General features: G+C 43.2%; 1 protein-coding gene across 1 annotated transcript in view; it reads right to left on the reverse strand.

The window, feature by feature from the left end:
• nlgn3a (neuroligin 3a) overlaps positions 1-13,783 on the reverse strand; it is a 180,016-nt gene that overhangs the window by 34,548 nt on the left and 131,685 nt on the right. The window contains exon 6 of the mRNA XM_067997060.1: positions 6,234-6,419. Within this exon, the coding sequence (XP_067853161.1) occupies positions 6,234-6,419 (186 nt within the window). The remainder of the gene's footprint in view (positions 1-6,233; positions 6,420-13,783) is intronic.

Below are 13,783 nucleotides of genomic sequence, written 5' to 3' on the forward strand. Positions count from 1 at the left end.
CCACACTCCTAGTGGGGAGACACACCCAAAAGGAAGAGAGGTCGAAGATACAGCTACAATATTGTACCTCTGATTCTCTAAGCTGCACTTCCTTCGAGTGTGGCTTCCTGCTGGGATGTGGGATCAGTGAATTTGCCACATATCTATTCCTACCAAAATATTCACCCTGTTTCATTCAGGAGTTCAAGAAAAGAAAATATTAACCTCAACTCTAAGAGCAGTGCCCTGTCAATGGCTTCTTCCTGTCATATCACCTGACTATTGCTATAGATACTGTTGATCCCTATGGCCACTGCCAATGACGTAGTTCCACATAATTCACTTTTGGGTGATGACTGGTCATTTCTGATTCACAGTTATATTCCCTCCTCAGGGAATGCATTTAAACAGCTTGTTAGGGGGCTGAATTAGAATGAAATGACAGAGGGGAGGCAATGAGACCTTCCTGTGATTATAGTTTAGAATACATGCTTCATTGTAGGCTCCTATTATTGCAAATCACTTTGTAACGTTTTTAGTAGAGACGCACTAAAACACTGTGCCCTTGAGTACCATTCAGATAAGTGCCTGGTTCCTGCTAGCTGATGAATGCACTACTGTTCAATCATTTGCTTTAAACACATTCACTATCATTAGAAACTAGTGGTCGCTAAACCATTTCAATATCATTAATGCCCGCTGCCTATCAATTAATAAAGAGACAAGCAAACTGAAAGTCACAGATTTTGGGATCAAAGTGTTTCTACTCCCGTAAGGAAGGAAATTAAAATAACAAATAACTGCAGGAAATCTTCTGTTGAAGGACATTTAATCCTTTCAGCATTCTCTTCCCAAGCACCCTTTGGGCAGCCTGACTCTGCATTTCCACCAGGCCACTTCCGCTGGCACTGGCCTTACGCTCGTGTCCGCCAATCCTCTGCAGTGCTGACCCTGCCCTAATTTTGTGCATCAGCTCATTTAAATACTTTGGCAGTTCTATAGCCCAAATTCAATGTAAAATGTAAGTACTGTGCTGGGGGTTCTTGGAAATTCGTGTGCAGCTTTTTAAAAGCCAAGTCTGGCTGAAGAGAACAGCTGCAGGCTGGAGGAGCAGCAGGTAAGTAGGAAAATGCTTGGTTTAGTGAATTGACTGTCAGGTAGCTGGATTGAATGGCTTATATGTGATTTAGTGCCACTTTTAAAAAAATGGTCTTCTGCTGGATGATCTGACAGATGCAGCTAAAGAAGGGCATTGCATGGAGGCAGCATACAATTTTAACGAAACTGACCCCTACAAAATCCTCCTGGCTAAGATTCAGTATAGGAGAGAAAGAGAGAGAGACTGATGAATCTCCATGGGAGGAAGGCACAAAAAAATGTGTCTTGAGGCATGTGGAGGGAGATAAGAGTAATATTGAACGTCACCGTTCTTACCCAAAAACTGTAGACTAGTGCTGCTGCAAAATAAATCTCTCCAAAAACTTTTTCCCAGCTCCATTAGTCAATGTTTCTGCACTCTTCAGGCTCAGAGGTTCCTCACTTCCCCCAGTCACAGCTGATCTGGCAATATGTATGCCTTATAAATCCTGTACTAGTTTATCCCAGTACATTGTGAGTGTAACTCCCAGAATTCCTGCCTGCCAGTGCCTTCTTTTGCAGTTATTTAAATGGCTCTGTGAGGATTCGGTGGGAGGATCTTAGAAAGGGCCAAACTGTGATTGCAAACTCAGGCACATCGGAAATGGCTTTCACCCCAATTTCCAGGCCAAAAAAAATGTAGTGCAGATTGTAAGATCAAGATATGCTGAAAATGGCGAGTAAGTATTGAGGCCCCAATCCTATTTACAACTGCAACAGGTGGTACATCTTCCTGGATCTCCCAGCGTAATCCAAACACCACTTCTCACAGGCAGTGCTACATCCCTCAAAAGTGTTTCTGGGATAGTTGCCAGACCATTTAATATTCTCTTTCCCTCTGTCTCATTCTCATAATCACAGTTTAAGAGTTCATCTGATCTCCCTTCCTGTGTCCTACCATTTTGGCTCCTCAGCTCTTCACCCAACTTTTTCCCATTTCCTTGCTCTTCTTTTAATCTTACAATCTACAGGCTTTTAAAGCCAAGCCTGGCATCATCTAACTGCTATTTCCTGATTTAATTCATCTCTCTCCTACTATTTTCACTATTGGTGTCCTGCATTGTAGGCCTTATCTCTTCGCTGAGGTGAAATATGCACAAGGCTGGATTTTCCTTGACAGCAGAGTCGTTGCTGGAACTGTGGTGGGGTCGGACTTCTGTTGCATGATAGCACTAGTGCAAACCGTGCTGTATTTTCCAGGCTCAGCTTAATTTGAATAATCAGGTCGAGCTTCACGCATTGGAAATGCTGCTCATTGGGAGGTTGCCTGATTGGGGCTGGCAATTTGCATGCTGCTACAGGATTTCAAAGCCTGCAGCAGCTTACAGAAGCAGGCATTAATATAATTGTTTTGGCTGCAAGAAAAGATGACAACGTTGGACAGCACCGCAGTCACAGAGCCCCCCCACATTGTGGATGCAAATGTTGAAGTGCTGCTTTAGGAGATCAGGTTCAGGAGGAATTGGAAGTGAGTGAAGGTGGACCCCAAGGAAAGCTGCAGCAGACAATTGCAAGGAGTGGCCAAAGCTGTCAGTGCCAATTCCACCATTCAGCACAAGGGCACAAAATGCTACAAAAAGCTTCATGATCATACCAGGTCAGGCATGGTAAGAGAAGCCAGTCACACTTTCCAAAAATTTACCCTACTTAGCATGTCTACTACTTACAATCTTAGTGTGTTATGCTTCCCATTGACACCTATGAGGCAGCTTGGTGACCTTTACCTGCACATTTTCCTTCACTCACATCCTTACATGCATTCATCCCACAAGTCACCTCACATGGAATGTTGTTGTTTGTTGTATTGACCAGTCATCAAACTCTATGCTGACACTTGGGTTTTACTGCCTGTCATAGGAATAAGAGGTCATTCTCACTTTTTGCATTCTTTCGTCAAGGACAAGATAGCCTATAGCAGGCAAGAAAGATCAGAAACAGGTGGCAGGCCACCAAACCTGTGAATTGTCACCTCTAGGAAAATGAAGAAATGCAGATTCTGGGGAAGGAAGCAACAGAGGTTGGCAGAGATGGTGAAATAGAAGAGCATGTATCAACAGGGTTCAACATGTCTTTATAATTCTTTTCCTATTGCATCCTGCATTAATTGTAAGTGAGCTGCATCATGAATCCCTCATATCATTCTTCCTATTGAAATCAAATTGTGAGCTCCATTCTAACCTCTCTTCTTTTTTCTTCTCCACATTTTGCCAGGGACGATAAGCCAGGCCCCAGTGATTTTGCCAGCACTTCAGAGCATGTGATGTCATTTACTGTGTTCCTTCCAAGCACCAGCCTAGAGACAGCCAGAATGATCCAGAGGGAGATGCACTGGATGATGCACAAGTCACAAGTGTGCGGGGATAGCTGGGGTGAAACATGATGTTATTGATTGGAGGGCCAAGGCACATTGTTCTCAGCTCAAGTGTCTCGGGTGCAGATCTCATAGTTTCTACTTTCAAGAGAAGATTGCTTACGCAGCGTCAAATGTACATGCAGGCACTAGGGATGATGTCCGACACCGTGCAGCATATGATGGGTCAACTGATGGAGTCTACTATCTATATCTTTAGTGTTGCAGTCCACCTGTCATTAAACTTTACCCTGACACCTGGGCAGCTCTAGGCACATCTGGAGGGCGGCCCCCATGACGGAGGCCTTAGGTGCAGTCTACACTTCTTCAATGGATGTTTAGACTCCTGCCACAGAGACTTGGGGTGCCAAATTGGAGACGATTGTCTCTTCCAGCCTCCAAGTGATTGGGGCTGGGTTACAGTTAAGTATCTTTCAGGGCTTCACTCCAAGGGGAAGCACAATGGTAAAAAAACACACACACTAGGGTTTTCATTAAACTATGGTTCCACTGAAGTTGTTGTGCATGCAAACATTACTCTTGGCAGGAGGAGGAAGATGGCTCCTGGGCTGGCAGCTCCCTACTGAGTTCCTCTCTTTCGCAACTCCATCCATTGCTGTTCCCCCCAGTCTGCTCTCCTCTACTACTTAAGATCCCCCTGCTCCTACTAGTGGGTACATTTTATCTCAATCTACAAGTTCAAGCTGCATGTTAAAGCTATCTGGATAAAGTAGATTGCCCATCCCCAAACTTGCTTGTTCTATGTTTTTACCAGTGCTTTTTTCAATGGCTGTGACAAGGGTTGCCAATCTTCCCGGATTGTCCGGGAGTCTCCAGGAATGGCAGATTAATCTCCCGCGCCCTCTTGCGAGCATCTCGGGAGAAAATAGGGAAGTAGAATTTGTGGTTTGCACGTCAGTAAATGCATGATGCGGGCATAGTGTCAGCCTCTCTCTCTCTATCTCTTTGTTCAATGCAGTCGTGAGCAGCCCCCATCTCCTGCTCCCTCTCCTCTCACCAATGGAGATGTCCAACAGCAGCAGCTCCCACGCTCAGAGAGACTAAATAATTCTTAGAGATTTATAAACAGAAGCTACAAAATAGAAACAGGACATTCAAGCATAGTAAAATGTCCATTCATTAAGTGGCTCCTGGAAACCGCTATCTTCAATAATCCACTGTGTGACCACAACTTGACCTTCACAGTGGAGGCAAAAACAGCTTGTATCTTCTGAAGAGCTCAGTGATTCAAATCTTCTCATTGTTTTCACTGCTCACTCTCTCAGGTTTCAGAGTTATGTTTATAGGAGCAGAGTCAAGCCAAGACCCCATCAAAAATGTAATTTTCCTGACAGCAAGATTGCCAGGATTTAAAAAAATTCTTTCTTGAGACCACCCGATAAGTACCCTGGAAATGTTTCTCCTGCTGAGCTTTGAATTGTAGTGAGTACCACACGCAGGTGTACAAATGCAACATTGAATCAAATGTGGTTTTTACATTTCAAAATTGATCAATGCATCTGTTTCTTTGCTACAAGCGGTGAACACTGCAAGCAGATTCTACTGTATGTTTTTGTTGCATGATGTGTTTTTAAATGCTTATAATTTAAAAAGGAGTTGCATTCCCTCGAAGCTGTGGGTGAGAGTGAAGCTTGACTAAATCCTGTTGGTATTTTTACTTCAAATGTGCATGATTTTTATTCCAGGCTTTTTTTTAGTCAACTGAAATTATAAAGAAAAGTACCTACTCTATGACTCGGCTGTTGTGACTGCTATGCCACTCAATATCTTCAAATACCTCACTACCTTCAAATTTAAGGTATTGTGTTCTAGCCTACAGCTTCTGTTACCTGCTGGATTTCAGGACTGTACTCTAGTGCATGGCTGGCTTCTCGACTTTACTCTGCTGCTGCGTTGAGTCTTGGGCAGCAATCTGTTTTCTCCTGGGTCAAATTCCATTTCTCTGCTGGCTTCTGGGCTTTCTGTGACCTCTACCTTCACCACTTCTTTCTAATGAGACTGTATCCTCAGCTAGGCTGTCTATATTCCACTACCTGGCCTGCTCCTATGGGATCAGTTTCATCTCCTCCACTGGGACTTTTCCCTTTATGCTGAGCTTGCTCTGATCCATTCCTGCTCTGGATGTTGCTCTCATGCTGCTGAATGATCTTTACTTTGCTGCTATCTGCTCGTTTCCAATGGTCATTGACTCTGCTCTGCTCTACTTGTCCTTCAGAAATCTTGTATCACCCTTCACTGGACTTGGTTTGATCTGGCTCCAGATCCAGCTCCTCCTGCTGCTCCCGATCTTGTGTGCTCCTTGCCTCCCTACAGCTGTTCCTTGGATCATCTCACTCATCTGCAAAGCTCTTACCATCTACGACCTCACTGTGGATGATTGCACTGACATCTTTGCTTTGACTGAAACTTGGCTCATGGGTGGTGACATCTTGCTTCTTACTGAAGCCTCCCCAGCTGACTAGACTTTCCACCACCTGTCTTGCCCAAACCGCCACTTTTGCCATATAACCCTTACTACCAAGTCACATCTTGGTCTCTCCCCCTACTCCTCTGATACCGTCACCTCCTTCGAGCTTCTCAGCTTTTCCGACCCTCACCTTTCCTTTAAAATCCTTGTTGTCTACCACCGCCCCCCAGCCCCCTCCCATGTCCCACTGAGTTTCTCCCCTTGATTTACTGCCAGAAGTAATCAGGTGTGGAAATGAGGAGGAAAAATTAAGATGATTTTCATTTTTCTGTGACTTACCTTCTGAATGATGGGACAAAGTGAGAAGACTGACACATGAGCCTCCAATTCCAGATCCAAAAACTGTAATTCGTAGGGGATCCCCTCCAAAGAAGGCAATGTTCTCACTGATCCAACGCAGGGCCTGGATCTGATCCAGCAGTCCATAATTGCCTTTTGCAGCCTGATCTCCAGTGCTCAGGAAACCTGCAATGAACAGAGAGTATTGTGTACATCCTTCATAAAGCACAGGCATGGGCACAAACCTTTCAGGACATGTACTGTGACATCTGCTGTATAATCTGCACCTTCAATCAGGTTATTGCACTTTCTGAATACAACAGGGGAAGGAGAGCCTTTTACATTCATGCGACATATATACCGGGCTCTGTGCTACATCTCTTGTGCATTTACAGTACAAGTCAGTGCAAAGCAGTTTCCACTTTACACTAACGTCAAACTTGTGTAATGTAAATCTGGAACAAAGGCATCACCTGACACTGAGGCAAAGTACAGTGAGACTCACTCCTTCAAAGGGCCTCATTCTACATTAATCTGGTGTCAGGTCAGACCATGATCCAGATTTAGGCACCATTTACACTCTAATGTGAGAAAGACATCACTTTGTACTGACACTGCAGCTGAAGTGTCAATGAACCTTTAAAAGAATTGCTTTAATCAGCAAAGGTAGATCCATTCACGTCCATTAGTCAGGAACATAGGCCCCGAAAATCCATGGGGGTAGAGCCGCTACCCAGCGTAAGTGCCAGTCGTACCTGCCCGTGGCCACTACTGCTGACCCCACCAAAGGTTGTAATTCAAGGGCCTTTGGCACCTGAAATGTGCATTTGGGTGGCCCCCAAGCAGAAAAGACATCATAACCCTAACTTTCCTTCACTTCAGGGATCCAAGCTTGGCCCCTGGCCTAGACCCCTAGGTGGGCCCCACTTCTGTAGCTTGGTTAATACTACGCCGGATTCCAACTCCAGCTTTCCACAGACCCTGCACTCCCCCTCCCACGTCCCCCCGATGTCAATGGCCTTATAAAGGCAGGCAAAGGCTCTGCTCCTGCTAAGTCACCATACAATCAGCGATATAAGGCAGAGACTTGGCATATCAGGGTCCCAGAAGAGGTTGCAGCCATTCTGGCCGATTCCCACTGAACGTACTATGAGATCAAAAATCCACAGATGATGGGAGTCTATTAGAACATCTGTGTATTTTTGATCTCATAGTATTGGATCTCAGGAGTTGCAGTAAAGGAAAAGTTGGTTCAGAGATTATATTCTGTTCCTAAATGTCTCTAACTTGCTTTAACTATAGTATTACCAAACATGTTGGTGACACCTATATTGTTCAATTAGAATGACATCTGTCTACTGGACACTGTGGGGTAAAAATTTGTTATGGCCCGTTTTCGGTTGCATAACTCATGGCACACTTTCAGCAGCGCCTGAATCGGGAGGCTGCAGACTCGACCAAAAACGGGCCTTTGGCTTTATTGTAATAATAGCGGTGACTGTTGTGCCACCGTCCCTTGACAAAGCAAGAGAATGTCAAATGGAAGCAGATCCCACAGGTGCAGCACCTTCGCTCAGTCCGCAGAGAAATTTTCCCAGCCACTCACTTTTCAACCTTGCATCACTCAGGGAGTACCTTGTAGAAGCAGTAGGTTAGAAGCTAGAGCAAGTAAAGTACAAGGCAGTAGACATATTTGCAGTTAGAGTGTATGACATTATTGGAAGCTTTTATTCTGGAAACTAAAAAATGTATGACCACTTAGACATCAGAGTTCATTTTTGTGGACGTTTGCAACTTAGTGGACTTGATTGTTGACATGTGAGAGTGTGGCGTTTGTATTATGAAGGCAAGGTTCAAAAGCCTTTGGGATGCAACTGGGGATGGTGCGAGGAACAAGCAGGGGCAGAAAAGTTTTATTTGGTTTCTCAACTTTTATTTACTGAAAATATATGGCTATAAGTTGCTGCCTCCTTTATCTGGCTTCAGACTGTTGGTTCTCCTGTTCCATTTGTTCTCCTTCCTATATACCCACCTCCTGATGCGGGAATGGAGGATCTTCTCCATTTTCTTTATAATCATCATCCCGTCAACTTTAGGAAGTAGCAACCCGTTCACATATCATTATTATACCGGACGCAGCAAACAACAATGATTTTGGAGACTCTCGCTGGGCTGTACTGCAGGGCTTCACCAGATTTATCCAGGCACCTAAAAGATTTCTGAATGCCAACAGTCTCCGCTACTACAGCTCTTGTAGTCTCCTGGGCTTCATTATATTTGTTCTCCCCCTCTGTCTGTGGATGCCATAATAGTCAAAAGCCATGACTACAGATGATAACCCTGATGCCCAATCAATCATCCTGATGCATGGTTTTGAATTATCAAGGCTGGTATGATGGATTGGTGCATGATGAAAGCTTCATGAAAGCTTCCAGGATAGTGGACATTAACATACAGGATAGAGTGAATGGCATTGCACACGAGCTGCATGTTGATTGATGAAACCTTTTTCTGCAAATGAAATTGAGGGGGATGTCACATGGGGCTTTCGATGCAAAGTCAGTTACATCAATTGCTCCTTGTACCTATGGGAACCCTGCCTGTCTGTAGAATTTAATTACTGTCTCTCTCTCTCTCTTTGATTCATAGATTCTGTGGAGAAGGTAATAAAGAGTGAGGCCTATCTGATCAGAGCATCAGTGACCCTCTTTATACAATGGTGAGCTGCTGCCTGACTGATGTGATAAGGGTCACCCAAGGCTGCCTAGAAGAATCCAGTGTCAAAAAATTCAAGTGGTCACTTTAACTGCTACAGATAATTCTATTCTTCTTGCTGAAGTGGTCTTCAGGTCTTCAGCCAGCAGCTGTCATCTCCCCAATAGCATCTGGGGGAAAGCACAGCTTTCTGAGGCATTGACATGCAGAGAGTTCTAAGACCTTCTAGATTTTTAAACCTTGTTGACTGGGTATCTATGTGTTGGAAACAAACATTTTCCATGATACATCACTCTAAGTTCCTCCAATCTGGCCTATTCCTTTCCTATTCCTCTCTGCAACACAGGAATGGAGGAAATGGAGAATTCCTATTAACAACATCATAAGAACATAAGAAATAGGAGCAGGAGTAGGCCATCTGGCCCGCAAGCCTGCTCCGCCATTCAGTAAGATCATGGCTGATCTTCTAACTCACCTCCACTTTCCGGCCCTATCCCCATATCCCTTGATTCCCTTAGTGTCCAAAAATCTATCGATCTCAGTCCTGAATATACTCAACGACTGAGCATCCACAGCCTTCTGGGGTAGAGAATTCCAAAGATTTACAACCCTCTGAGTGAAGAAATTTTTCCACATCTCGGACCAAATGGCCGATCCCTTATCTTGAGACTATGATCCCTAGTTCTAGACTCTCCAGCCAGGGGAAACAGCCTCTCAGCATCTACCCTGTCAAGCCCTCTAAGAATTTTATATGTTTCAATGCGATCACCTCTCATTCTTCTAAACTCCAGAGAATATAGGCCCATTCTACTCAATCTGTCCTTTTAGGACAACCCTCTCATCCCAGGACTCGATCTAGTGAACCTTCATTGCACCCCCTCTAAGGCAAGTATATCCTTCCTTAGGTAAGGAGACCGAAACTGTACACAGTACTCCAGGTGTGGTTTTACCAAAGCCCTATATAACTGCAACAAGACCTCCTTGCTCTTATACTCCAAGCCCCTTGCTATAAAGGATAACATACCATTTGCCTTCCTAATTGCTTGCTGTGCCTGCATGTTAACTTCCTGTGATTCATGTACAAGGACACCCAAATCCCTCTGACCACCAACATTTCTTAGTCCCTCACCTTTTAAAAAATACTCTGCTTTTCTAATCTTCCTATCACATCTAGAATACTGTGTGCAGTTTTGGCCTCCTTATTTAAGAAAGAACATAATTGTTTTGGAGACGGTTCAGAAAAGGTTCACTCGACTGATTCCTGGGATGAGGGGGTTATCTTATGAGGAAAGGTTGGACAAGTTAGGCCTGTATAAATTGGAGTTTAGAAGAATGGGAGGTGATCTTATTGAAACATATAAGATCCTGAGGGGACCGGAAGGGTTAGATGCTGAGGGGATGTTTCCACTTGTGGGAGAGACTAGAACTAGGGACCACAGTTTAAAAATAAGGGATCTCCCATTTAAGACAGAGATGATGAGAAATGTTTTCTCTCAGAGGGTCGTGAGCCTGTAGAACTCCCTTCCCCAGAGAGCGGTGGAGGCAGGGTCATTGAATATTTTTAAGGCTGAGTTAGATAGATTCCTGATTAACAAGGGAGTCAAAGTTTATAGTAGGTAGACAGGAAAGTAGGGTTGAGGTCACAATCAGATCAGCCATGATCTTATCAAATGGCAGTACAGGCTCGAGGGGCCGAATGGCCAACTCCTACTCTTAACTCGTATGTAAATCATAGAATCATTACAGAGAAGGAGGCCATTCGACCCATCGAGCCTGTGCCATCTCTTTGTAAGAGCAATTCAGTTAGTCCCATTCCCCCGCTCATTCCCCGTAGCCCTGCAACTTTTTTCTCTTCAAATATTTATCCAATTCCTTTTTGAAAGCCACAATTGAATCTGCTTTCACCACCCTTTCAGGCAATGCATTCGGATCATAACTACTTTTCCTCATGTCGCCTTTGTGGTTCTTTTGCCAATCACTTTAAATTTGTGTCCTCTCGTTCTCGATGGGAACAGTTTCGCTTTATATACTTTATCAAAACCCATCATGATTTTAAACCACTTCTATCAAATCTCCACTCAACCTTCTCTGCTCTAAGGAGAACAACCCCAGCTTCTCCAGTCTATCCACGTAACTGCATCCCTGGGACCATTCGAGTAAATCTTTTCTGCACCCTCTCTAAGGCCTTCATATCCTTCCTAAGGTGCGGTGCCCTGAATTGGACACAATACTCCAGCTGTGGCCGAATCAGTATTTTATAAAGATTCAACATAATTTTCTTGCTTTTGTACTCTATGCCTCTATTTATAAAGCCCAATATCCCGTATGCTTTTCTTTGGATAAAGTGGAGAATTTCACATTTCCCCACATTATACTCCACCTGCCACCTTCTTGCCCACTCACTTAATCTGTCTACATCCATTTGCAGCCTCTTTACGTCCTCCTCCCACCTATCTTTGTACTGTCAGCAAACTTGGATACATCTAAGTTATTGATATATATTGTAAACAACTGAGGCCCAAGCACTGATCCTTGCGGCACCCCACTAGTTACATCCTGCCAACCCGAAAATAACCTGTTTATTCCTACTCTCTGTTTTCTGTCAGTTAAACATTCCTCAATCCATGCTAATATATTACCCCCAATCCCATGAGCCCTAATCTTGTGTAACAACCTCTTGTGTGGCACCTTATCGAATGCTTTTTGAAAATTCAAATATACTACATCCACTTGTTCCCACTTATCTACCCTACTAGTTACATCCTCAATAAACTCTAATAGATTGGTCAAACATGATTTCCCTTTCATAAAACTGTGGTGACTCTGCCTAATCATATTATGATATTATGAAGTGCCCTGTTATTCTGTCCTTAATAATAGATTCTAGCATTTTCCCTACTACTGATATCAGGCTAACTGGCCTATAGTTCCCTGTTTTCTCTCTCCCTCCTGTTTTGAATAGCAGGATTACATTTGCTACTTTGCATGGGAACAGTTCTAGAATCTAGGGAATTCTGGAAGATCAAATCCAATGCATCCACTATCTCTGCAGCCATCTCTTTTAAAACCTTAGGATGTAGGCCATCAGGTCCAGGGGATTTGTCGGCTTTTAGTCCCATTAATTTCTCCAGTACTTTCTTTTCAATCTTAATTACTTTAAGTTCCTCACTCTCATTAGACTCTTGGTTCCCCATTTTTTCCGGTATGTTTTTTGTGCCTTCTACTGTGACGACAGATACAAAATATTTGTTTAACATCTCTGCCATTTCCTTATTCCCCATTATAATTCCTTCTGCCTCTGCCTCTAAGGGATTCACGTTTACTTTCTCTAATCTCTTCCTTTTTATATACTTGTAGAAGCTCTTACAATCTGTTTTTATATTTCTTGCTAGTTTATTCTCATTCAATTTTCTCCCTCTTTATCAACTTCTTGGTCATCATTTGCTGATTTTTAAAACCCTCCCGAACCTCAGGCTTACTACTCTTTCTGGCAACATTGTAAGCCTCTTCTTTTGAACTAACGTTTCTAGTTAGCCACGGTTAGATCACTTTTCCCGTAGAATTTTTATTCCTTAATGGAATGTATATTTGTTGGGAATTATGAATTATTTCTTTTAATGTTCGTCTTTTAATCTAATTTCACAATTTACCTTAGCCAGCTCACCCCTCATACCTACGTAATTGGCTTTGTTTAAATTTAAGACTCTAGTTTTGGACTTAACTACATCACTCTCAAACTCAATTTGAAATTCTATCATATTATGATCACTCTTCCCCAGAGGATCCTTAACTATAAGATTACTAATTAACCCTGTCTCATTACACAATACTAGATCTAAAATAGCCTTTTCCCTAGTTGCTTCCCCGACATATTGTTCTAGAAAATTGTCTCGAATGCATTCCATGAACTCTTCCTTCAAATTACTTTTGCCAATTTGGTTTGCCCAGTCAATATGAAGATTAAGGTCCCTCACGATTATTGTATTACCCTTGTTACATGCTCCTTTAATTTCTTGATTTATACTCTGTCCAACACTACAACTACTGTTAGGGCGCCTATAAACTACTCCCACTGGTGTTTTCTGCCCCTTGTTATTTCTTAGCTCCACCCATACTGATTCAAAATCCTGATTGTTTGAGCAAAGATCCTTTCTCATCCTTTATTATCAGGGGTCCCCCCCACCCGCCTCCTCCTTTTCCATGTTGCCTATCTTTTCTAAAAGTCCAATACCCTGGAATATTTAGTTCCCAACCTTGGTCACCCTGCAACCATGTCTCAGTAATGGCTACTAAATCAAACCCATTTATCTCCATTTGTGCCATTAATTCATCTATCTTGTTACAAATGCTTCGTGCATTCAGATTATAGCGCCTTTAATTTTAACTTTTTACTATTTTTCCCTGATGTGACCTTAGTCACTAATGCCCTCTTACCTTTGTTAAACGCTTTGTCCGTTCTTGACACACTCTTCTTGTTTTTACCCAAATCACTACTCTGCTCTACAGCCTTGACTTTTCTCTTTATGTTTATAAATTTACCCTTACCTGAACCCTCCCCAACTCTTATTAGTTTAAAGCTCTATCTACCGCCCTAGTTATTCGATTCGCCAGGACACTGGTCCCTGCCCGGTTTAAGTGGAGCCCGTCCCAATGGAACAGTTCCCTCTTTCCCCAGTATTGGTGCCAGTGCCACATGAATTGAAACCCCTGTCTCCCGCACCACTCTTTCAGCCACGCATTTAACCATCAAATCTGTTTGTCCCTATATGAATTTGTGCGTGGCTTAGATAGTAATCCAGAGATTATTACCTTTGAGGTTCTGCTTTTTAATTTGG

Source organism: Heptranchias perlo, chromosome 15 (assembly GCF_035084215.1).
Source record: "Heptranchias perlo isolate sHepPer1 chromosome 15, sHepPer1.hap1, whole genome shotgun sequence".
NCBI classification, from domain to species: domain Eukaryota; kingdom Metazoa; phylum Chordata; class Chondrichthyes; order Hexanchiformes; family Hexanchidae; genus Heptranchias; species Heptranchias perlo.